This window comes from Phasianus colchicus, chromosome 5 (genome assembly GCF_987193195.1).
Source record: "Phasianus colchicus chromosome 5, bPhaCol1.hap1.1, whole genome shotgun sequence".
Classification (NCBI taxonomy): Eukaryota; Metazoa; Chordata; class Aves; order Galliformes; family Phasianidae; genus Phasianus; species Phasianus colchicus.
In genome coordinates, this window is record NC_143440.1 from 56,818,624 (window position 1) to 56,845,356 (window position 26,733).

Consider the following 26,733-nt stretch of genomic DNA (forward strand, 5'->3'; position numbering starts at 1 on the left):
CGCCGCCGGCCGGCGCACGGCCATTTCCGGCGGGCGGAGGCGGCGCCGCGGCGGCTGCTGCTGCCGCCGTGCCGGGACACAATGGGCGGCAGCGGCGGGGCGGCGGAAGGCCGCTGAGGAGCCCCGCGGTCATGGCCACCGCGGCCGAGCTGTTCGAGGTGGGTGCTCGGGTTCCGTGCGGGGGGCGTCCGGGCCTCGGGGTGGGAAACCCGGAACCGGGAGGATGAGGGGGAGGGTGTGGGAACGAGGGGGGAGGAGGAAGTTCGGGTGATGGCGTGCGGGGCGGCAGCGCTCCTCGTCCTCCCCTGCGCCGCTGTCAGCTGGGCCGTGGGCTGACAGCGCTCCGCTCCGCGAGGGAACTTCGCCCGGCGGCGTCGCGTCGCCCGAGTGCCTCTGAAGCGGTGAGCGCGCCCTTGGTCTGCGGCGGCGTTGCGGCCCGAGAAGGCAGATATCTCGTCCGAGGCCGCGCACGGGCAGGGCGCTCAGCAGGAGCCGGCCGTCCTTCTGGCCTGGGTGCGCTGTGACCTGCGTGCCCGTTCCCACGGCTGGGGCGTGGGGACGAGGTGTCGCCGCCGGTTTGAGGCGCTCAGGTGCCCATCTGGTGTGTTAACACTGGGATATGCTTCCCCCAGCTTTCAGGATAGGCCTTCCTGTTTCATCACGGGGTCTGGTGTCTTGTCTAAAGGCATTGTGCTCGCTTGGATTTATGAATCGATGCCAACACGTGGATGTCGTGACTCATGTCTTTTTGCTTGCCTGGTTTTAAGAAACAGGGAGAATAACACAACGTGACCTACGTAGGTGGGTGCCAGGCTTAGTGCCATCTCCACACCTCCACTATAGACTCTCCTTGAGAGGTTTCATTTCTCAGCGTGGCGATTACGTGGATGCTGAGTATGGGAGAACTTCTGTGCGTAAAGAAAGCTGTGGTGTTCAAGGCCAGGTTGGTGTTCAAGGCCAGGTTGGATGGGGCCCTCGGCAGCCTGGGCTGCTATGAAATGTGGAGGTTGGTGGCCCTGCGTGTGGCAGGGGGTTGGAGCTTCATGATCCTTGAGGTCCCTTCCAACGCTGGCTGTTCTGTGATTCTGTAAGAAGGTGAAAACATGTGCTCATTATGGGAGTAACCCTCAGCTGTATCCTGAGATCAGTGTTAGATTTCAGGGTTTGTGTGAAAGCGTGTTAGAAAGTAATTTTCAGTATAAATATGTGAAGTTGTGTAGGAAGATTTGCTGAAAGTTGATGCTATATGCACTCATTCTACCCCATGTAACTCAAAATATAATGATTATTTCTAGATTTTAATGTGGCTTGGTCCAGTTTAGTGTTCCTACAGGCCAGGTTATCACCCACTTCAGGCTTATCTCTTATTAAATCAGGAGTATTGGCAGAATGGATAGGATCGCGTTAATTCATCTTGAGCTGAAGCTGAGTTCAAAGCTATGAAGAAATTGACTGTTGGGGCTCATCTGATAACAGGCAATGGACTTGCAAATGACATTTGTAGAAGCTGATTTTCAGCAGTTTCTTTAAGACTGGAAAGGAAAATTAAAATAGGAATTAGGCTATCGGATAGCTATAGGTGACCGTATTATCAAGATAGCATTAAAAGCAGTCTACATTTCCTTAGGAGACCCAGCTTGCAGAAAAGCTCTGTAAAGTTGGTTTAAATAATAAAAAAGAATCATTATGCGTGTGGAGGCAATTATATTGTGTGAACATTTGAATGAATTACAGAATCATAGAATGGTTTGGGTTGGAAGGGACCTCAAGGATCATGAAGCTCTGACCCCCTGCTGCATGCAGGGCTGCCAACCTCCACCTTTAATACCAGCCCAGGCTGCCCAGGGCCCCATCCAACCTGGCCTTGAACACCTCCAGGGATGGGTGGGGCATCCACAGCCTCTCTGGGCAGCTGTTCCAGCACCTCAACACTCTCTGTGTGTATCTGTGTACATATGTGTATATACAGGCACACAGAACACATCAGTAAGTAGTGCATCCTTTATACAGGGCTACTCCATAGGCTTGGATTGGTGTCCTTGTGACTAGAGCGATACTCCAGCTGGGTTATGGGATCTTCAGGGGAAAGGCTGTGGTTTTTTATAGGAAGAAGTGCTGAGAAGAGCCATAAGACAGCTACGAAGCTGGGGGGCTTCCCTGAAGGGGTTGCTGCTGTGTTGAATGGCTCATTTCACCTATAATTAAACTACCAAAAATGTTCCCAGTAACTTGGATGTAAAGGTGTTGTAAAGAGAGAGTTTATACTTAGTATGAAAGCATCGTGTTATAACCTCTGATGAAAAGGGTCCACGTACATGTAACTACATTGCATATTCCAACTTGAGATATGATTTTATGTCAGAATTGGGATGAAGAGATGAGTTATGTGTTGGGAAATACATTTTCAATGCTGTTGCTTTTGAAGCTCAACCAAGTTGCCTGAGCAGAACACAGTTGCTGTAGTCAGTCTTGGGAAGAGGAGTCACCCAGTGAGCTGTTGAAACTTCTGCATAAGCCAGCAGGATTCAGCACATAGCAAAGTATATTCAGAAGGCTTTTATATGGCTTTTGGATGTGGCTCTGGGCAGCCTGGTCTGGTGGCTGGTGACCCTGCACATTGCAGGGGGGTTGAAACTAGATGAGCATTGTGGTCCTTTTCAACTCAGGCCATTCTAGGATTCTGTATTTTCGTTGAATAGCTGGACTTGACTGGGTAGGGCATGATGTGTCTGGGGAGAAAGGCAGCTTCATTGCTATGTGCAAGGACTAGCAGTGTTTGCTTTCCAGCCCTTGCTTTTGCACTCCTGGTTCTGTGTTGGGTCATGCTTCAGTTTTACATCCATTGCATGTAATGGAAAAAGCTCCCTCTGAAGTCCTGGGGGCTGTGAAGATGCTTCATTAACCAATCTAAGATGTGGCAGTGTTAGCACCAGTGCAGTGCTGCTAGATGACCAACGGATCTAAAGGAATAAGTAATGCTTGGTAGTGTTGATTTATTTGTTTGCTGTTTGTTAATTAAGGGATAGGTATCATTGCATTTTGTTTTGGATACTTTAATATTTAGCTGTGGAAGAAATGGCTGAGCGGATGTGTTTGATCAGCTAGAATATGAGCTCTTAGTTTTATCATCCAGAAAATGTTAGGAGCAAAAATAATTCTTCACCACTGTGCAGAATGTTTGTGGAAGATCCAGCAAATAGTATGGGGCAAACTTGTGCAACTTTGTGCTTTTAACACCATGCACATGTTTTTCCTTTTTGGGAGAGTAAAATCTGTTGCCTGTTCTCATGCTGCTTTTGTTTTTTCTCCCCTTTATCTGCTTTGTTTCTGCAGCTGCAGTTGGACGTCGCATAGTGAACAGCAGCATTCTGGCAGTGATCTGCCACAGGGCAGTGCTTTGGTTACTTTTGTTCGTGGTTTAGCTGCAGAATGTGTCAGACACTTTGCTATGACAATCCATAAGCTCACTGAGAAATAGAGGCAGGTAATGTAGGGGCAACTCTGCATGGCCTGTGAGAGGCTATCTGGTAGTTAGTGGGCCAGGTGTTCAAACCCACCATGTTGAGAACGACATGTTTTCTTAAGTATTATCAGTATAAGCTCATTGTCAATGCTGTGGTTGCTCTTCTTTGTAGTGAAGCTTTCAAAATGATGTGCCGCATCTTAAGTGGCTGCTTACACATTTTAAAGAGTTTTTATTTCGTGTCTAGGAGCCTTTTGTGGCAGATGAATACATTGAACGGCTGGCATGGAGGACACCTGGAGGAGGTTCCAGAGGTGGGGAAGCTTTCGATCCAAAAAGGTAAAATAAAATTGTGTAATGGCCTCAGTGGTTGCATCTCTAATTGTACTGCTTTATTACACAACAGAAAGCCTGTATGTAGTGCTGGTACATATCTAGTGAGATTTTCGTGTGGGAGAACAGACAGAGTTTGTGACCACGAGCCGATTATTCAGAACTGACAAGAGTGGGGAAAGTCGCTTTCTAATTTAGGCTGTTTGAATAAAGGAGAATTGATGCTGTTGTTCTTTGTTAGACATGAATGTTCCAAAGTACTGAAGTTTCTGGATTAAAGCATAATATTAGGCTTCTCTGTTAAGATCATTAAGTCAACTTAATGAGTTTCTTACTAGTTTAGCTCCTTAAAATGGCTTGTTTTAGGACCCAGCTCTTACAGTGCTGTTGCAAATAAAAGTCACAAACTGGTAGGCTGGGAAGAGGGGCAGGAACGTGGCAATGTTGACATTGCTTGTTTTGATCTGAGTGTGTGTGCTGTGGTTTGAACCAAATGAACAGCCCAGTTCTTCTGGATGGAGGTGGGCTTGAGCCACTTTTCTTTGCACTTACCTGCATGCTGTGATCTTGAGCCAACTATAGGCAAATGGGATCAGGATAAAACCTAGCTCACTAAAATATCTGGAAACTAAGCCAGTGGAGAAGTCAGCTTTTTCTAGCTGAGTTATCATTTTGGAGTGACTGAAAGACCCTGAAAGCAGAGCAAAGGGAAAATTCGGTGTCTGTGAGCTAGAGGTAAGGAAAAAAGGAGCAAGGGCAAGGTACAGAAGAAATGGGGAAGGGGAAACAGTGGAAAACCTTCTCTTGTTTGTGGCAAGGAGGATGAAGTTTTTCAAGAGAGACAAGCCAAAGTTTAGAAAACAGTTCTCTGTTACTGGCCCAGCACCAGGTAGTGCATTGATATCTCTGATGCATAAATTCATACAGCACCATTTTACATCTAAGCTTCAGTATTTTGCACCTCTGGACCTCCATGGAAGCAATCAAGGCCAGGCTGGATGGGGCTGTGAGCAACCTGCTCTAGAGAGAGGTGTCCCTACCTATAGCAGAGGATTGGAACTGGATGGTCTTAAAGGTCCCTTCCAACCCAAACCATTCTATGATCTTCATTTTTGAAAAGTGACCATTTCGAATAGTGCTACACATTAGTTTTTTTTTACCAGTATTGGTATTTTTTCTAGAGATGGAATTAAATGTTCTTATTTCTCAAACGACTGTTACCTGTGAGATGAGCTTGATCTTATTCCTGTTATAATTATTGTAGTGCTTTTGAGCTCAGAAAGTTTAGTTTCCTCAGTGTTGATTTAGAATTATGGTGGGGAATCAATCCACAGTGTACAGTAGCTTAGTGACTTCTTACCCACATGATCTTATTTCTGTTTGAGGTTGTTTGTAGCTATCTAAGATAAAAATCCTGAGAAGTTTAGGATTACTAACTTCATAGGTGAGCTATTACTCAAAATGGATGTGAAAAGCTTCATTAACATGGATGAAAGGCGTTGGTTTTTTAGCAGTCTGGCTCTTTGGAGGAGGACAGGTGCTGAACTGTTAACATTGAATCAGAGGTCAGCATCCTATATAGAGCTTTACATGCAAGATAAGCAGAAATAAGCCTGGAAATACACACCATTGCTTCCTTTAGCTGTTTCTCCACAGTTGTGCCTGGTACTCCACAGTAGTTAGTGATTCTTGCCCACATCAACTCCAGTTAATCTCTCTTATCTATTCCTGTGGGTTTGCTTGTGTTAACTTCTGTGATGCACTCTCACATAAATCAGGATGAGTGGAGGTCTCCCACAACAGTAAATAATTTTCTAGTGAGATCTTCTAGTGTAGGAGGGAGGGGAGGCAAAAGAAACAGAAACATTTTGGCCGTATGGTTTTGGGTTTGCTTTTTTCCTGTTTTTAGAAACTGGTGCTTTCTTTTGCTTGTTTTGTAGAAAGGATGTTGAATTCTTTAGTTCTGTTTTGAGAAACATGCCAAGCAACTACCTCTTCTATTTTAGCATTCTTTCCTCTCTTGCCTTGCTGAATGTTATTGCTGAGCGCTGAATTGGCATAATACCTGTTTCAAAAACAAACCTATCCCATACTGCACAGAACTGGCTTGATAAAATGAACAGAAACAGCACTTCTTGATGATGCTTTTGTTTGAAACTATGCTTTCTGTGACTTCAAATCATCCAGGTTTTGTTTTTAAGATACTTATATCTATCCCTCATAGTTTTCTCTGGTATCTAATGCAAGGTGCTTGCTTTTTGGGGTTCTGGCAAGCAGGGAATGGACGAAGGGAGTTGTAAGCATTTGTCACAGTCATGGTTTCTGTAATAAGTTGTCACTTCTTCTAGGCACTCTTGTAAAGATACCACTTGAAAGACTAATTAGTTTTTCAGAATTAGAATTACTAATTAGTTTCTTAGAGTAATACAGTGAGCAAAAAGGCACCAAACAGCAGGGTAAAAACCACTCATTTCAGCAGCAGAAATGAAAATGGAAAACTCAGTTCCCTCCATGCAAGTATGAAGATCATATTCGTATCAATTATGAAATGCTCAGAGAAAGCCCTATGTGTTGGCTGAGAGAATAATAGCAGTTGTTATTGGGAAGGAGTCATGTGAGGGGATGACAATGCATTCCAATTCTCCCTTCTGTTTGCTGAGAGTTCCTAGGTTGTGTGTGAAGAGCCACGGCAGGACCAGCGTGCCCCTTCTGTGCTTCAGCAGTAATGCATGTTGAAAGGACATCAGCTTCACAAATAGCTTCTGAATAGGGTATATTTGAAAATGCATGTTCCTCAGCACTCTAGAAGTAGCTCCTTGGAAAAGATTTGTGTGTCTTTTTGTCTTCTGCTTTGACCTTAAATCTGGACAACAATATTTTTCAATTGTTGATTTATTTCTAGTTATTAGCATGAATTTTATGTCTGTGGAGGACCTGGGAATAGTTAATTCCCTGCACAGCAGTGACTCGTGCTTAGAAAAATATGAGCTGAAAAAACAACTGAAGTGGGACAGAATGGACAAAAACAAGAATGAGAGGGGAGCGCATGGAGAGTGGAATGAGAGAGAAAATTTAAGAATGCATTCAAAGATGCTGTGATTGGAGAGAATAAAATGTGTCTGAAAGTACAGTCACAGTGATGGGAAATGGCTGGGGAAAGAAAACTTAGTGGTATATGCTAGAGGAAGAAATGTTAGGAGAAGCAGTGTGGTTATACTCAAAACAACTTTACCAGACTATATGATTGTATTCATTGCCTATTAATAGGACAGTGGCTTGCAAGTTTATTATAAAATCTGCAGTACAGTAGAAACTATTTTAGAATCATAGAATGGCCTGGGTTGAAAAGGACCACAATGCTCATCTAGTTTCAACTCCCCTGCTATGTGTAGGGTGCCAACCACCAGACCAGGCTGCCCAGAGCCACATCCAGACTATTATATTATTGCAGCCTTTACACTGAAGGGATGTGGTTGCCTGAGCTTCCTTTGTCTTGATGAGATTTGTTTAAGGAAGATGGGGATATAGGGATTTTTGCACTAGTGAAAGAATCAGCCTCTTGAGCAATTGGTGTTTAACTGTTTCCCCTGCTCTCATGTAATATTTAGTTGATCACATAACTTTTATTTAGGCATAGTTCTACACAACTGGCATGGTGTAGTTTAAAATAGCATCTGTAATTTAGGCATGGTCACATCAGCATTGAAGGTGAGCTCTTGTTTGAGTTGTTTGCTCTTTACAAATCTACACTATCTTTCAAACTAAAATCTGCCTTAATATCTTTTATTTTAAATCAGATTATTGGAAGAATTTGTGAATCACATCCAAGAATTACAGGTAATGGATGAGAGGATTCAAAGAAAGGTGGAGAAACTAGAACAGCAGTGCCAGAAAGAAGCCAAGGAATTTGCCAAGAAGGTACAAGAGCTGCAGAAGAGCAACCAGGTAAAATCTAAAGCGTGTGGTCAGTACTAAGCTTTGCAGATTTAGAAGCATCGTGTGCTCCCATCAGTGTTTCTTGGTACAGCATGCTTCTGTTTGAGGTAAAAATAGAAAACGTGATGGAAAGCAATTTCCCCTGTCACAGGCTGCTTTATCTGCATGTTCCAGTAATGAGTGTTAGCTATTCTTCACACTAGTTTAGTGGAAGATGCTAGACTTTGAGCAGTGGCGTGAGCTTAATTAGTGGTTCCAAATAGTTGTGCAGCTCTGATGTGGAAAAGCTGATGCCTGGATTCTGACTGATGTAAATGGAGTGCTTCCAAAAGTACAGGAGATGGAAATCTGAGCATTGTGTCCGTGTGTACGTTCTCCCAGGTTGCCTTCCAACATTTCCAAGAACTAGATGAGCACATCAGCTATGTAGCAACTAAGGTCTGTCACCTTGGCGACCAACTGGAGGGGGTAAACACGCCGCGGCAACGGGCTGTGGAGGCTCAGAAGCTGATGAAATACTTTAATGAGTTTCTGGATGGAGAGCTGAAGTCTGATGTTTTTACAAACTCTGAAAAGGTAAGAGCTGTCAGCGGGATGAAAGCAGTTCAAAGCAATAAGCAGTACTGCCCTAATTACAAGCTGCTACCATGACTTACCATGGTCAGACTTCAAACCAGTGAGTGACTGACTTGTTAAAGTTTCATTGTTCTGAAATGTAAATTAACAACACTAGGCTGCAGATTGCTGATAAAGCATTTGTATTCAGTGATGCTGAATGTGGCAGTGTTGGCATTTTTCACTTTATGAAATTATCAGAGATTTGAGAAATGCTGGCGGGGGCGACTTTAGGGTACATACAATATCTGCCCTTTTTCTTTGAACCTTTTGCCTCAGATCCACCCTGTAACGCAGAACGCTTCTGAATGCAGCTTCTTTGTGAGACTTCACTCTGTTGGGTCAGTCCACTGGCCTTGGATACCTTTTTGTCACAGCATGCTTTTGGGCTTTGTGTAGTCCTGTGGCTATGTCTCCACCCTCTGAATTTAGAGGATCTAGGCAGGAAAACTTCAAAGAAACGTTAAAGCATTTTGTTTTTCTTATGCTTCAGAAGTGTGTTTGTGAAGCAAATAGAATCTGAGTGGTCTGGCTAATGGAAAAAGATTGTAGGAATAGTGTCCAGATGTAAGCAAGAGGAGGCACATATCTTTCACAGTGCATAGTGAAGTGTTATCGGTAAAGGTGGTTGATTTTTATTTTTATTTTTTAAAATTTTTGTGGGCTTTTGTTGTTTTTGGTGTTGCTTTTGTCTGTCTTCCTCCAAGCGCATCCTGAATGACCATCGTGCCTTGGATAAGTTATGTGCACAGTGGTATGACCAGTCGAAAATTGCACTATTGTAACAACAGAGAACTTGCTTTGCATGTTCAGCAAAAATATTTTTTCTTGAAATGCATCTCATAAATGACCTCACTGCTGAGATGGAGGCATCTCTTAGGGAGTTGCAGAATAAGTAATTTCATATCCTTGCATTTCCCAACAAGTCACCTGTATAGTGGCATCTGCATCGTGCTCTGTGGATATGTGATCACTGCCTGTTGATAGTTTGTCCTGCTCTGAGAGGGAGTGCAAAAAAACCATTTTCTGACATCCAAGGAAAACAGGAAGGTTCCAGCATAACAACAGTTCTTCTGCATATGATCTTTTTCATGTTTTTTTCTTTTTTTCCTAATAAAACATTCATTTTAAAATTATTTAAGAGAACACAGCCAATAACAAGGCATAAGGTAAAGCAAGTTCTTCTGTCTGCAGAAAAATCTCATAAGGAATTTAACTTGATTTTTGTAATATTTTCTGTTAGAGGCTCTAAAAAATCTGTGGTAGATAAATATGATAAGCCTGGAAATTGCTAAACAAATTAATCTTGATATGCCCTGAAGACACAGAGCAAATCTGGAAGAGGAGGAATGCAGGAAGGGCCAGGAGTCTGATGTCAGTCTGCAATTGAGGTGTGTAGGGGTACACATTTAAATAGCAAGTAGAAATAGTGTTTATAAGGGAGCCTTCCTAGGTGTGAGATATGATATCTTAATACATCTTTGAACTAAAAGTATTTCTGAAGTATGAGATAGTAATAAGCATTCTGAAAGGTTAAACGTTAATATTTTGTCAGCATCCTCTGATTTTTGAGCTGATGTGGGTTTCCATTGTGATTTCTTGTTCTGTGCCATCCCTTATGAAAGTGTGGGCTTCTCTCTAAGCCATTAAGGGCAAGGGATACTGAGAAAGGGAGGCAAGGAGTTGTGGTGCAATTATTTCTGCAGGAATTGGTGTTTTTCTCGGCAGTGTCAGTTCTTATAATCTCTTGGTTTCTTACCATTTTTATTTTCTTCTCCTTACATTGAAGATGTTTCCCACGTTACTTTGTCCTTGATGTACTGAGCAATTTCCAGCTTATCTCTGAGATGGCTTTTCTTTGCTGTCTTGTCATAAGCTGTGTGCTGTGTGTCTTCATCCTCCAAGCCATTTGCCTTGCCCTGCCAGCTAACTAGCCTCTCTTCTGCACTGAAGTGTCTTAAAGTGAGCAAATCAATTAAAAAATGATGCAGCAGCTCACTTTTATTTATCATGCAACAGCATCGTTGTGTTCAGCATTCACTATTATTCTTACATCCTCTTCTGCATTAGTTCTGTACTCAGTATTGTTCCATTACGGCTTTCTGCTTCTTCATGCCAATTCTGTTAAAATTTTCTTTTGCTGCTTTGTCCACTTTTTCAGATGCATTATAGCCTTTAAGTTGTGTCTTACAGAATCAATATTTATTTTGACTTAATGGTTTACAGAAGCCCAATTCAATTAAAAATGAAATGTGTCTGGATTTAAGCAGAAACCATGGAGAATTGATTCGTCTTGGCTTCTGTTGTGCTTAAGAAAAGGCTGTGAATTCAATAAAAATCTAAGAAGTTAGTTAGCAGCCATTGTGTGAAAAGGAGACAGAAGATGTTGCATTTGTTTGCTGATGTTTTTTGTTTTTTTCTTTATTTACCTTTCTTCTGGGCTTTTTTTGGGGTGATGCTGGTGAATAAGTGCTGATATATCGACTATCCTCATGACATCAGTACTGAACAGAATTGTTAGTTAGCTTGAAGCAACCTTAATACCTAATAGAAATAACTGCTGTTTCATTGGATTTATTTGAGGAGCGTGGCTGCTTTTGATTTAAGAGGCTATTGTAAGCTGACAGTTCCAAACATAAGCTGCTCTTAATAAGCAGAATGACTACGCTTTATTAGAGCCTCTATTTCTGCTGCACAGCCATCCTCGTGCAGTGACTGTGCTCTGTTTTCCTACCTGTGCATTGTGTTCTGTTCTTGAGAAGTTTTAATCCCGAGCTGCTCATAAGTGGTGGCAGAATGGGATCTCAGTGCTTCTGTTCCTCTTGCTTTAGTTCTGTGTACATGACTAACAGGAAAAGCAAGACAAATTGCATGCTCTTCTTTATACTTTCTTATGTCTACTTGTATGAAGACTTTGCCTGGATGTAGTAGTCAGTTTTCCTTGCTCCCTTCAAGTTGCCTTCCAGTAGCTAAGACCAAATAGTAAAAGTCTTTACAGCTGTCTCACAGCCATGCTTTGGACCAGTCCATGCTATCTACCAGATAAACGACTTTTATCCTAGTTCATCACAAAGAATCATGTTGCAGTTCATCCATCTGTGTATTATAGTTGTCTATTTTATTTCAATATGAAAGGATGCAAACTTGAAACACGATAGCTTTAGCCACGTTACTCAGGGATGATCAGATCAGGAACTCTGGTCTGCAAGCCTTGTTGGCCTGCTATGGTGATGAGCTTAAGGAGCTGTAGAGGTGTGCCCTTCATGAACATATAGCAGAAGAACTCTTATGTTTTTACCAATGTAATTTGTATATTAAATAATATCTTAAGCGTCTTAAAATGCGTACAGTGGGAAAGTGATCTCCTACGTGGGTATATCAACTAAAGGAATAGGAACTGCAGTGTGAAAGCTGAACAGTGGAAATGAAAGAAAGGAGTAGCCCATGTTCATCCCTTCTTTAATAATTGGCTGTCATGTTTTTACTCATAACAGATTAAAGAGGCAGCTGATATTATTCAGAAACTGCATTTGATTGCTCAGGAACTGCCTTTTGACAGGTAAAATTCTACCTGAACATCTCTTTAAAAAACAAAACAGAAAAAAAAATCCACCATAACAACTTCATATGGCTGTAATTTTATAGTGCTTTTTTTTTTGGAGGGGGATTGGGTGCACAGCAGCGAGGGAATGGGATGGGAAGGGGCTGTATTTCACTCAATGATTCCTGTATCTTATGATACAGAGAGAAATAAGCACACCATGTATTCTTGAATTTGTGTTCACATACTCATGTTGTAGGATCATCTTTACATACACATCCTAAACTGCTTAACGGACTTTTAATGGGATAATTTTGGTGTGCTGACTTAATGATAGATTTGGATTAGATGCTTGTAGGTTCTTATGGATATGAAGTATGTAACTTTTCTGTCGTCTTTGTGCTACATATATTCCTTTTTAAATAGATCATGAGTAACAGGCGCTCTGGGATGTCTGATTTCTCTTGTGACGTGGATTTGAAATTAATCATGGTATTTTTTGATGTTAACAGGTTTTCTGAAGTAAAATCAAAGATAGCAAGTAAGTTATCTATCCAGTTCAATCCATATTCCCGTATGTGCATCGTAAAAGCTGATTAAAGAAATATGCAGTACTGTCAGTATTACCATTTTTGCCAGTGCTTCTATTACATAGCTTCATGGATTATTTTTTAATTTTTTTTTTTAACCTTCTTTCCTCTGTTCCCTTCCAGGTAAGTACCATGACTTAGAGTGCCAGCTAATTCAGGAGTTTACCAGTGCACAGCGGAGAGGTGAAATATCCAGAATGAGAGAAGTAGCAGCTGTCCTGCTTCATTTTAAGGTAAAAATCAATTAAAAAAAAAAAACAAAAACCCAAAAGCAACAAAAATCCATCAGCTTATCTTTTAAGTAAAAATATTTGCACAGGCAAACAACCATAATTTGTATACCTTTTAAAAATACTGAGATGTTCCATCTGAAATGAGGAATAAAGGGGGCAAATGCCATCCCGGGGGCATTTGAGGCCGGGCTGGATGTGGCTCTGGGCAGCCTGGTCTGCAGTTTGGTGACCCTGCACATAGCAGGAGGTTGGAACTGGATGATCATTGTGGTCATTTTCAACCCAAGCCATTCTATTCCATGATTCTTTGGTGGGGAATCAGAGGCAGAGTTAACAGAGACCATTCTGAGGGAATTTTTCTTGAATGTGTATGAGTTGTCATTCGTGCTTGAGCATTAAAACCTGTGATGTGTATCCATGGAGAGTTGTGATAAGTGAAGTTCTGCTAGGTTTGTGACAAGAATGGATTTGAAAAAGCCTGTGCTTCAGATGAATGTATTTCTTCTGTTAACTTCTTTGCATGAGTTTTATTTCCTTAATTTTGTTCTATATTAAAAATGTGGAGAGCCTGGCTTTAAGACTTTTTTTTTTTCTCCTTCCACAGGGCTATTCCCATTGTGTTGATGTGTACATAAAACAGTGTCAAGAGGTAATGCATTTCATGTTTTACACGCATCTCTTTGGATGTTGATTTCCTTAGTTCTATAAGTAGTTGTAAATATGTTGTGAAATTGTTTCCACAACCCTAGGGTGCATTCCTGAGGAATGATGTGTTTGAAGATGCAGCCATTCTCTGCCAGCGAGTGAATAAGCAAGTTGGAGAAGTCTTCAGCAATCCAGAGACTGTGCTAGCCAAACTCATCCAAAACATCTTTGAAGTTAAACTTCAGGTATTGCAAATATTAATATGTTAAAGTGATTGAGGAGGCTTTTCTTCCATATGTGCTAGAAGTAACAATTGCTCAGAATTTACAATGTTCATAGTCTTGTATAAAGATGTAGGATCACACTTGATTGCCATATAATGTTTCATACAGATAATCAGACCCATGTCAAATAAAACTACCTGCACTGTGAATACAACCAGAAAGAAAAGATTCAAATTCAGTATGTACAATTAAAAAGGAATCAGTACATTCATTAGCTTGTTCACGAGGTGTCATACACGTTTGATTTCTTCTGTATGCCTTTCTACTCAGAATATGTCAGGAAAATAAGCTTCACATTTAATGAATATATTTAATCTGTTCATAGTTGGAATTGGGTTTCATGTGTGAGGTTAGTATTGAGTAATAATAATTAAAAAAACTCTTATGCTTGTAATATTTATATGAACATAGAAACCTTAGTTGAAAACATTGTCACTCATCCTGAAAGCATAGTCCCTTAAGTATGTGAAGTCAACAACAAGCCTGTTCATTGCAAAGTGTAATTTCCCAGTCAGTGTTGTTCTTCTTATTATTGATAATATAGAGTAGGGACTGAGTCTGTATTTCATCCCTGAATTTGACCACCAGTTTTGACTTAGTATTTTATAGTAAATAATATTTTTTGCCAAACAGTCAATTACAGGAAGACTCTAAGCTTGTATCTGCATTATTATGTATGTAAGCAAATACATAAGTACCTCTTTTTCTTACTGTCAACTGCAGACATGTCCTTAGGCCTCTAGTGGTTTTGATTCTTTAAGAGTGGGGATCTTGTGTTTGGTCTAGCATGTTTTCAAAGCAGTCTGTCTTTTCTGTTTGCTTTACCTGCTGCTACTTTGTATTATTAAATCATTTTCTTCAAAACAAGGTATTTATCTGTAGAAAAGTCTGTTATATCAGAGACTTAACCCAGAGACTACGTGAATTGCTTACGGTGTGTGCTTTGAAGAAAACTATATATAACCTAACAAGTGAGGATGACCTGAGGTTTGATATCTGTTCTTCTAACAGATATACCTAAATTTTACAGAGTTATGTAAAGGACCAGCTGGAAGAACACAGGAAATCGGATGCAGAACAGTATCTTAAGAATCTTTATGATCTGTATACAAGGTATATATATCTAGATGATAAAATAATTGTTGTAGATATCCTCTTGGAATGAAATGATTAATCATCATCAAGATGTAGGAAGACAGGACAAAAAAGTAAACTTCTCATAAAAATGGGAAAAATGTAATTTCTGTTAACCTTTCCAATGATTAGATTTCTTTAGAAACTTTAACTAGCTATTATTATTTTGAATGGGAGATATTCAGCATTGTGATCTTTGTGTGTGATTTTTTTTTTTTTAGACTGGGCAAAAGCCAGTCCTCCCCTTGATGGCAATTGTGCTGTATGTAATCAAACATGAATTATGCAAAGTTCTTTACTTAAGTATAAAGCTGCTGCTAGAAGTTCTAATCATGATCTGGATTCTGTTGTACTATGTACTTTACAAGCATGTAATGCTGTAATTCATACAAATGCAACCTTTTCCTCCTCTCCCCTTCTTTGTTTCTTTTGCATAAAGAACTACTAATCTTTCAAGCAAATTGATGGAATTTAACTTGGGTACTGATAAGCAGACTTTCTTGTCTAAGCTTATCAAATCCATTTTCATTTCCTACTTGGAGAATTACATTGAGGTGGAAATTGGTTATTTGAAAAGTAGGAGCGCTATGATTCTGCAACGTTATTATGATTCCAAAAACCACCAGAAGAGGTCTATTGGCACTGGAGGGTAAGTTTCTTCTATGAAATTTTCTACTTCTGAAGTGGAAGGGAGGTGGTAAAGGGAGAAACGTATTTTTCATGCTAGATGTACATTGATCAACTGCAAAAGAGCAGACTTCTAAAGCAACCTACAGCTTTTTATAATTTGCTGTCATTTTCTGTTAGCTTTCTCTAAAATATTACTGCTCTTGATACGTGTGAAGGGTGATGCATGGTATTTGTATACTTGTGGAAAATGAAAAATACCAGTTAAACTTATGTTTCAACTTAGGATCCAGATCCACAAAAGGACTGAAGCAAAATTAAGGTACCGAACGCATGTGTATGTGTGTATCTAAAAGCATACATTTTTTTTCACCTGCCCAGGTCTTGTGGTCCCCTCCCAAGACCTAGGAAGGGGAAAAGACCATAGCAATGTCAGTGAAAAAGCTCTTAGTGAGCCCAGAAGAAGCAATGGACTTAGAGAAAGGTAAAACAAGACTTCATTATCCTCAGGGTAGAGAAACTATAAAGTAGTAGGGAGACATGGGAAAGGAAGAAAGAAAAGTTGTGTGAGGAAAAGGTGATGAGACTGTTGCACCTGGGTTCAGGCATGAAGAATGATTCGAAGAGAACAACAATAGCGAATTCATGAAATGAAGAAAAACAAAGATAAGAATTTAATTTTCTTGGGGAAAATTAAATTGATTGCAACGACTGGGTTGCTTTATGCATGGAAATGTGTTGGAGCATGCTTGACTAAGTCGTGATTGGACAGATAGGGATGAGGACGAAAGGATTTGTGGGTGTGGATGAGAGAGGAAGACCTCAGTGTTTTGAAAGTAAGAAGTGACAACGTATTGAGGCTAAACTTTGTCCACAGAGCACTCACCCCAGAGGGGGAACAGCTGTTCCCATGGTATGAACGTGCCATGGTAGGACACGGCTGACTGTGGGATCAGAGGTGGTTGTTTTGCATTTACTAGCAATTTTTTTAAGCTTGTAAGACTGTCTTAACGCTTGCATATCCTAAACTGTGTCTTGGGTTCTGTTTTTGTAAGTTAACAACTGAAGTGCTGTAAAGTATTGTTGAATGTGAGCTTCATGATTTCCACCCAGCGAAATCTTTCGGTGTCTCTGTTCTAGTATTCAAGACCTCAAGGAGAGGATAAGGCAACGTACAAACTTGCCATTGGGGCCGAGCATTGACACCCATGGGGAAACTTTTCTTTCACAAGAAGTGGTGGTGAACCTTTTGCAAGAAACCAAACAAGCTTTTGAGAGATGTCACAGAGTAAGTTCACTTCCTGCTGTCTCCGTTAGTGAGAAAATTTTGTGTATAAAATCAAATCTTGAGGTTCCATTTGATAGATAGAAAGGAAGAACTTCAGTGCATTAAAAAATTCTTCTGTTTCTCATTGAGTCAGGGTCATATTAGGGATTTGGGGTTTTCTGTGTAAATGTGGATTAGTTTTATCTGTCTATTTTTGGAAGAAGCAGGTAGGGTTAAACCTACTTAGCTACATAGGTGGTTTCTTTTTTGGTGTTTTTTTTTTTTCTTTTTAAACAAACCAGACCCAAGAACTGAGAAGAATTTACTGCTTTCCCAACCCGTTTTATGACTACAGAGTTGTTCTTTTGGATCAGGTGCCATTTCTTCAATCATCATAGAGTGTCATCAATAAAGAACTGAGTGAAATCATCTTTAGTAGTTTACCTTGATAACTCTGTACTGTTCTTTAAAAACCAGTGCTACCCAGAAAGGTTTTCTTTCTAACTAAATCACCTGTTTTATTGCCTGTAATTTACTGTTTGGTACTCAAGTATAAGTGAAAACCTATGAAACTTGATTGGAGACTTCAGTGAATTTCTAGGCAATATTTATTAGCTAAACACAGTTATTAACAATAATAGTAGTTTCGTGCCTCTAATATTCTAAATTAGCATAATGTAGAAGAGGTTTTAACATCTTAGTTATTCAGAAGCTTTAATGTTCTGAGTGGGGGTAAGCATGTAATAAAATATACAGCGCAGTATAACCTATACATGTAGGGATGATCACATTCTTAGTGGTGGAATCAGTGAATGCAGGTAGATCATGTTTTCCTTTTTCTCAGTATGGTCGTTGCTAGGAAATCATTAAAATCATAGTACAAACTTCTTATTACGCTTTTGTTTTTTCCCCCCCTGTTAGGAGCAGGTTTTCTTTTTTTTTTTTTTTTTTGTTCTAAAACCAATTGCATTGGTTTGGGTGATTTGATTGGAAAAACTGGTTGAGTGCAAAATGGATCTTGTGAGATAAGGAGACTTTTAGAATTACAGGCACATTAAAGACCTCCATGTCATCATGCTGCTAAGACTGTGCTTGTGATCAGAGCAATTCACTTTGCAAAGGAGAAGTTAAGTAGTGGCCCATTCATGCCATGTCCCTGGAGGTGTTGAAGGCCAGGTTGGATGGGTCCCTGGGCAGCCTGGTCTGGTATTAAATGTGGAGGTTGGTGGCCCTGCCTGTGGCAGAGGGGTTGGAGCTTCATGATTCTTGAGGTCCCTTCCAACCCAAGCCATTCTATGACTGGCTAGCCAACTGAAATACTTCATTGTATGACAGATGCATGCTGGTACAGTGGGAGTCCCAACCATGACTGATTTAGGAGAAAAAGGTTGACAGTTCCTGCCTAACCGTATATTGAAACATCCCTGTGCTTGGAAATGTCTCTAACAGGGTGGGGTTTTTGTTTATTTTTTAGGTATCTTGTGAAAATCTCTTGGAGTGTTGTTGTGTAAATTAACCTGAATTGCGATAGTAATCTTACTCCAAGCTTCCAAAAGTCTCACTTAATTCCTTTAAAACCAAAGCTCCATTTTTTTTACATACCAAAGCCCTGTCATGTTTTTCTTCAAAAAAAAAAAAGGATTTGCAGACAAGTTGCTGCCCCAAATCCTGTGTTGCTTACAGTTCATGAAGGTAGAGATGCTGTGTGTACATGTAGGCATTACTTCACTTAATAAAAATTTTCATGCTCTGTTGACTCCAGCTGAACTGTGATAAATATCACAGAGGTTCAGACCATATTGTTTTTTCTGAGGTAGTGAGACAGTGATAGAACAGCTGCACTGCCTCTAGCTGTGGTCAGTGGCAAAAACTCAGTGAAAAAAGGCAGGGTGTGTATAAGTCAACCTGTTCATTTCAATGCCAAGCAGTGAGTTGTTTAGGTGATTACAGAAATTACAGCTGGATGTTTGTGTTTTTACCACTGAATTAATGTCTTCCTTCATTTATTATCATTGCTATTTTTGTATTTTCTGTATATTTTTGCTTTTCAAAGCATCCTGCAGCACGTTGTCTTCATTTTACCTGTTAGTATCAAAGAGTTTGTTGATACTGAAGGCTGTTCCTGAATAGTTCTCTGTATGGATGCTTTTAATTTAAAATAAAATTCCAGTTTTTCTGAAATACTCGTTACACTTTAAGCTTATCCTCTACTCAATATTGGGTAAGCTTTCAAATATATGTAAAACTGACCTTTAGAATAAAAGTTCTTCTTTTTCTTTTAAGCTCTCTGATCCATCTGACTTACCGAAGAACGCTTTCAGAATTTTTTCTATGCTTGTAGAATTCTTATGCACTGAACACATTGATTATGCATTAGAAACAGGCCTTGCTGGTGAGTATAATATTTTTTGAACACTTCATCTCACTGGCCTTTTTGTGCAGATCATCTTTACAGATCTTTTGCTGTGCCTCATTGATTGGTCTTGTTCAAAATGTATCAGTTAAGTGAAACCCATGAGAAGTATTGTATACATGGCACCACAAATTTTTCCAACTCTAAGCATATTATTTTTAGCACTCGTGGAAAAATCTGCATATTTGAAATATCACTAATCTTAATTAAAGAACTGTGTATCGTTGTTATATTAATGAAACCATCTTTCCTTTAGGCATCCCCTCTTCTGATTCAAAGAACGCAAATCTTTATTTCTTGGATGTTGTCCACCAGGCCAATACTATTTTCCATTTGTTTGACAAGCAGTTCAATGATCATTTGATGCCATTAATCAGGTACTTTTGTTTAGTGTTTCCATTGTGAGTGGTAATTTTTGGTGAACAGAGCAAGTTTATATTCTTTATTTTCATCTGTTAAGAAGAGTTTATTCTTGGAGTGGTTCAGCTTGATGTTGCAGGAAGATGAAATACTGTCATGGGAGGAGGAGGAAGGGAAGTTACACTTAGATAAGCAGAAGGAGAGAGGGAACTTCTAGGGTATTGATAGAAGAAGAGGAGTTGCTTTGCAAAGATCTTGCTGCTGCATTTGCACTGGGCTAGTGTGGTTTTATGACTGCATCTTAGGGTGAGCTGGTGATAGCAGGGCTGCAGAGATTGGTGGAGTCTCTGCAGGGGAAGAAACTGGCCATGCCATGGAACAACATGTGAATTACATGGAATCTGCATGGAATCAATGAGCTGCTGGTTGGATATGCTCAAGGTAGAACACACTGATGTGTTATGAATCAGTGTGCACGTGCTGCCAGTCAGTGCTCCACAATTCTGCTCAAGGTCACGTGGCTATTGATTTGGTGATCTAAAGCCAACCTACTCCACCTAAATTCATCCTAATTCATCCTTTTTGATAGGACAGGAATTCTTCACACATTCCTGATTTAAGAAGCCGTCCCAGCAAACAGATTTGTTTTGGTGTTCTAACCCTTTCTCACATAACTCTTCATGCTGTTGCAGTTCGTCTCCTAAGTTATCTGAATGCCTTCAGAAGAAAAAGGATATCATAGAACAAATGGAAGTGAAGCTGGATATGGGCATTGATAGGCAAGTAGAGATTTAAACTTCATTAAGCACCAATTCTTTTAAAACTCCTTTGTGATTTATTATTTGGTTCTCTTTTCAGGATTAAATCTTTCTGAACACAAAGTTGTTGTTTTTTTTTTTTTACATTATTCTGTGCAAGAAACAGATTTTGTTTGTATAGAGGGTCATATTTATGTGGCAGTTTTCTGACCATACATAATCTGGAAAGATGTTAGTGTATCTGTTATGAGAGTGCAGTCTTTCAGCTTTACCTTATTGTCTCATGCTACTTTTTTTCCCCCCATTTAAAGGAATGATGATTGAAATAGGTTAAAGACTTACAGAATTTCCATAAGGAAAAAAATTGACAAAAATAGGTTAGATGACGTGTGTGAATCTGTGCTATGGATTACACCTAGTCATAGAAGTTCCCAGACCTGGAATGATTTTGGTTCTGACATCAACTTGCTTTGAGATTGTGACTTATTTAATCTTTTTTTCCATTTCTTCTAATAATATTGGAATAGCTGTAACATTTGTAAATGAAAATCATGCAGCGATGGAAATAAACCTTCCTGTGGGATATGAAAGCTACTTTGGAACTCATTGAAGTTTATGTAAGAGTCATTCCACACTGGAAAGGGTTGAGAACAGCACTATATAGGAAAAGTAGGCATTGCATTTATGTCCTACAGGGTGATTTCTGTGGAGACAAGGAAGAGATTGGATGTATTTCCAGAGAGCTCTACAAGTTGTTTCTTAAAGGCATTTTCTACAGGTGCAAAAAGAATGGTTGGAGGTGGAATATGGATATGTAACAACTGAGATTTTAGCTGTTCCTGCTGGAAGTTGATGATAAAGGCTTAAATGCAAAGCTTGAAATACTTGAACCACAGCGACCATAAGCTTAGCTCTAGACAGGCATGGGTCAGTTGTCAGCATTAGAATAGTTTTAGCTGTTCATGTCAAGTAAATAATTTCTTAAAAGTGGCAGTAAGACTTAGGAGAACAGTGTTGGAAAACAGTGTACTCAAAGGTTTGTGGATGGACTCTTCATAAGCATTGGCACTTTTACACATAAAGGAGAGCTGAGTTTTCAGATGAATGTTACATGTAAAATGTGTGTTCTTGCTTACGTGCTGCTTTGTGGTACCACTGCTGCTAAGAATTGATTGCCTTACCGAAAGGAATGATCTAGTTTGAAAAATAAAGCAATTTCTAATGCTGAAATTGCTAATGCAAGTAATTTCTAGAGTGAAAGCCATCAACACTTTGCAATCTGAATGAGTCCTACAGGAGCTTCTGGGATGGTATTCACAATAATTGTCTGCCTCTATAGAAGTGATTTACTAGTCAACCAAAAGTAGTTCCAATGGTTTTCTGTCAGTTTGTATTCTGTGTAAACAGTCTCTTGGGAGTATTTATTGAAAACAGAAATGGAGGAGAGTGTAACATTTTTTTCTTTTTAATTTGATTACATGTAGGTTGTTGAATGAGGTACACCTGAAATGCAAATTTGAGTTTCTATGCATAGAAAAGGAGTTTTAAAGGATCCATTTATTACATTTATGGACATAAACGTTCTTCCCCTGCCCTTCCTTTTTTTTTTTTTTTTCATTTTACAAGTGTTTTCTGTTGCTTGCTGCTGAATAATACACAATGTGATCTAATTCTACTAAACTAAGCATTTGGAACTCTTCCTTTGTCTGTCTCATTCCCTCAGCAATGAAGAATGTTGTCCAGTTCCTCTGAAGAGCTGGAAGTGGTTGCTTCCCACTTAATGTGTCCCCTTTAAAACCAACTGGCCAGCATGTTTGCTTGTTTTTTCCCCTACTTCTTTTTTTCTTAATGACTTTCTTAAAATCAAGCTTGTCTTCTTTAGAGAATTGCACTGTAACTTCAGTCCCTTGTTTCTTATGCTTGCCTTTGGTACATATTCTATAGATTAAATGGTAAGTGGTGAGGTTTTTTTCTTTCCTTGTCGTTTTCTGCTGCATACTTGTATACAGAACCACTTTACTATATGTAAATATAAAAATCAAGGAAATGAGAACGTTCCCTTAATTCTAAGTGTTCTTTGTAACTTTAAAGGACTTTGAATTGTATGATTGGACAGATGAAGCACATCTTGGCTGCAGAGCAGAAAAAGACAGATTTTAAACCAGAAGATGAAAACAACGTTTTGATTCAATATACTAATGTAAGTAAATTAAGTTCCAACTCATCAGTATAGCTTGAAATACACTTGAGTGATATCAAACACGAGGCAGAGTTTAACAAATCCATGTTTGACAACATGCATTTGATTGATTTACTTAGCTGTCGGACTAAGCAACTGCAAACTATTGAGGACTGCTTTTCCAAGCTGGAGGGGATGTTAGAATTTTGTGTGTAGTGTCAGACAAAAATCTGATGTTAGGTGCTGTACACGCTGTCACAATTCTTTCCCATCCCAAGAGGACCAGATTTAAACCCAAGTTTTTAACTGATAATTGGCTTGAAGCTATCAGTTTCAGAAAATTTGTTATCAGATACTCTCTAGTTGCTGGGTACCTTTTCCCCTTAGGAACAGAAGAAAGCAGTGTGGGTATGGCAAGACCATTTTTTTTACTGCAGAATGTTCTCTACCACTGAGTGTATCGTATCTTATGGCCTGGAGGATGGAATTTAAACTTTAGTACTGGGTTGCATAAGGCTGTTTTTAGGGAGCAATATAGAGAGAAGTGGAGAACAAACAATTGTTAATGGGAGGGATGTATCTGAATATGTGAAGCTGGGTGAAAATGGGAAGAGTGCAGCAGTAGGTTGTAGAGGTTGGTAGTGTGTGGGAAGAGTGAAGATGGCTGTTAAATTGGATTTACAGCTACTGCTGACAGGGTTTGAATCATCTTGATTGTCCCCCTTTGGTTAATTGTTGCTTAAATTAAAAGTGCAGACTGAACTGAACTGACAGAAAGTGTAATTTGGTGAAATGTTGTCTTGTATCCTTCCTTTTTATATATACTTATGTCTCTGTGGCAGATGAAAACCTGTTGGAATTATTAATTGGAAGGTAACAGATGATGTTGAGTTGTAGGAATTTTAAAGAACTTACTAATTAATGTTCAGCTTATGATGTAGAAGGCACTTCATGAGAACAGGTTTCTTGATATTTTTTTTATTTTTTTTTTTTCCTAAGGCTTGTGTTAAAGTCTGCAGCTATGTTAGAAAGCAGGTGGAAAAGATTAGGAAATCTATGGATGGTAAAAACGTGGACACGGTTTTGATGGAGCTTGGAGTTCGTTTCCATCGACTCATCTACGAACACCTGCAGCAATATTCCTACAGCTGCATGGGTGGCATGTTGGCTATTTGTGATGTGGCTGAGTATAGAAAGTGTGCCAAAGACTTCAAGGTAAATTATGTGTACGTTGGTGATGTGCAGCCTTATTGATTGGTTAGATAATATTTTATTTTACCATTTCTTCTGAGAAGTTCTTAAAAATAATATTTTTGTTTGAATATCAGCATTTCATGTGCTGATGTTTTATGTTCTGTTAACTGTACTAGTAGTGCTTTATCACATCCTAAAGAGCAGTCTACCATTTTGTTGCTTGCAGGCTATATATATATATTGAGGAAGTGTTTAGTGTTTATGATACAGTGTATTTTAGATATAATTTTGTATTGAAGTAAAAGCAAAGATTTGGTTTCTGGCCAAGACCTGTGGTTCTCTTGCTTCAAGTGCTTTGTTTCTTCCCAAAGACTATTGCCAAAATTTTGAGAAAGTCAAGACAAGGAGTTTTCTAAGTCTATTCTAATCATATTTAGCTAGAGATTAAGTTTACTGAAATTTGGTAGACTTTTTTTTATTTGATTTTACATGTGTTGGTATCAATGAGTCTTTCCTGGAATAGTCTTAAAACTTACAAACAAACAAACAAAACCATCCCTTCCTGAGTTTTCTCAGTGATGTCTTAGGGCTTTGTGTTGAGGAAAGAAATCTGTTCTAGCCTTCAGTTTGTGTCTTTGTAAGCAGTTCAATACACTTTCAAATTGCAATGTAGATTTGTATTTAACATGAGATATGCATACAGTGAGAAATAGCAAGCTATCTTAGTTACTTTGTAATTGGGTCTTTTTTGCTTTCATTCCATGTGCCCACATATAACTATACACAGAATGACTGAAATGTATTTTCTATAGGAAAGAAGTATTTTGAGAATCTTGATGGGTGTTGTAAGCAGTTTTTTACTCTTAATACCTCTCTCTTTCTTTTCTTTTCTTAACCACAGATTGCTCTGGTGTTGCAGCTCTTTGATACTTTGCATGCACTTTGCAATCTTCTGGTTGTAGCCCCGGATAACTTAAAGCAAGTTTGCTCAGGTGAACAACTTGCTAATCTGGACAAGAACATCCTTCACTCCTTTGTTCAGCTGCGTGTTGATTATAGGTCTGCACGTCTTGCTCGTCACTTCAGCTGAGAGCACAGGAGGAAATGTACCTATGGGCAGGCCTCAGAAAGCACAGGGAATGTTTTCTTACCAAACCACAGCTGGTTTCCAACTTTTGTGGAATAATGACTGTTCAGAATAAAACAGCCATATTTAGACATGACAATGTAGAATGCTAGCAAGTGAAAATCTGAATGTTATGTAAGCTAAAGTTCTCCCAGTGATGAATTTTAGCACAACTACTTGCTACTGATTTTTTTTTTTAATTGGATGTGTTGGTGTGGGAAAGCAAGTGGTACATGGGAAGTATCTTAGTCTTCAGTATTGAATCATCAGATACCATTTGTTAGAGTTGAACTACAGAGCATAGCGTAGGTAATGGATTACATAGAATAGACCAGTGTAACAACATTTTTCATCAATTTTAATGACTTAGACTTCAGCACAGCTAATCATAATCAAATTATCTTTGATTGGTGTTTCGAAGTCATTTCTTTCATTTAAAACGTTATCCTGCTCAATGTAATTTCTTGCTCTAATTAATTAGTTGGGAATTTCTTTGAGATATAGAAGTAAAAGGAACAGTATCCCACAAAGATGTAATTTATTCATTGTGTAGCATTCTAAACATAACTAATGTGGTGGAAAGATTTTATTTTTTTGGTTCTTTGGTTTTGGGTTTTTTTTCACCTAACAGTCAAGGGCCCACTGAAAAATGCTGGCATTGTATGACCTGACATTCTTGTTTCTCTGCTTGATATTGGAACACTGAATTTGATAGATGCTCCTGAAGTAAGTGCAGCTGCCTTGTCTAGGCTTTGTTACTATAAGGTGAAGGTGCCTGTGGTTGGATTAATACAACTTTTTCCTGTCTCTCATTTTATATATATAAATAAATTCAGATTCTAACAAGTGAAAGGATAAAAATGTAGCCCAAGTGTTCATTTATCTGAGAGGAATGGACTGCAAAATCCAAAAGGTGAAATGTACTGTGCTGATGATAATTGATCCTTGGTGCCTGAGCAATATGAAATGTTGAAGTGTGCAAAAGCTTCTCTTCCACTGCTCATAATTTTAATATTGGAGACAGACTACTTCTGCATCAGTTCTACTACAGCATTTATTCAAGGTGCTTCTCAGATGGACCACATTGTGTGCAAAGAGAGAATTGAAGCACTGGTGGTTTGAAACATCTAGGGTAGCTTTTCCTCAAGCAGAAGATTGTTGTAAATAGACCTTTGTTCAGAACAGACTCATGGAAAACAGGTTGCTGTGGACTGTCTTCAATCTGACTCGCATCGTCTCCAAACAGATCATCTGTAACACTTTTATTTCTACTGTGGGCTCAGCGTGCAGTATGAAAACCTTTCTCTCCCATCTTCAGAGCGGCAATTCTATAGATTTACTTTAAGGGTTGGTCAAATAAAATTATTTTCGTTAATGACTTCCCAGGTGTAGTCAATATTGACAGACTCGTGTGGAACTTTTCTTGGTTAGTTGAGGTTCTTCTGCTTCATTTTCCATTTAGCAAAGCACTCTATCAGTAAACAAGAAAGTGGATGCCAGACTTTCTCAAAGTGTTCTGGGAGCCTGGCTGCTTTGTTGAGCTGCAGAGCTCTTTTCCTTGGCCATGGCAAAGCCACAAAGAGTTTGGGATGCTGGAGGAGGCCCATGCTTGTACTGCTGCCATTTATTTTTTTTTTCCTAAAGCTCTGATGTGAATTCAGATGATACCTCTCTGTTACCTCTGTAACTGAAAGCCAACGATTTTAAGGCTGTGGTTTTATTAACCAATACAGAATCTTTCTACAAAAAAAAAAGTGTCAATTTGTAATAAAAAACTTCAGAACAGTGAACATCACGTTAAGATCACAGATCACAGAAGTGCTTCAGAATTTGTTGTATGGTTGTTTTGACTTATTTTAAAGTTGTATGAAATGTGTATTTACCATATTTCTTGCATTATTAGCTGTGTTTCCCATGAATGTGCTCAGTGCAATATTTCCATTATGCCTGTTAACAGGGGGCAGCAAAAAGTAGGTGAATACTAGAACATACATATGTAAACTCTTCCTCAATAAAAAGAATTTCCTCCAGATAA

The 26,733-nt window shown here is 39.3% G+C and overlaps 1 protein-coding gene across 2 annotated transcripts; it reads left to right on the forward strand.

Annotated features, from left to right (window-relative positions):
- On the forward strand, positions 1–26,733 carry EXOC5 (exocyst complex component 5). 2 transcript variants are annotated; one of them, XM_090141878.1, is made up of 19 exons: positions 1–158; positions 3,711–3,802; positions 7,594–7,741; positions 8,114–8,308; positions 11,842–11,906; positions 12,401–12,429; positions 12,602–12,711; positions 13,316–13,360; positions 13,461–13,601; positions 14,671–14,753; positions 15,214–15,423; positions 15,688–15,723; positions 16,542–16,689; positions 18,952–19,060; positions 19,338–19,458; positions 20,134–20,220; positions 22,291–22,399; positions 23,378–23,593; positions 24,474–26,733. In XM_090141878.1, exons 1-19 carry the CDS (start codon positions 132–134, stop codon positions 24,660–24,662), a joined length of 2,160 nt encoding a protein of 719 aa, XP_089998004.1. In that variant the 5' UTR covers positions 1–131; the 3' UTR covers positions 24,663–26,733. The 2 variants fall into 2 exon arrangements, with proteins under 2 accessions (XP_089998004.1, XP_031461249.1); XM_031605389.2 differs by lacking the exon at positions 15,688–15,723.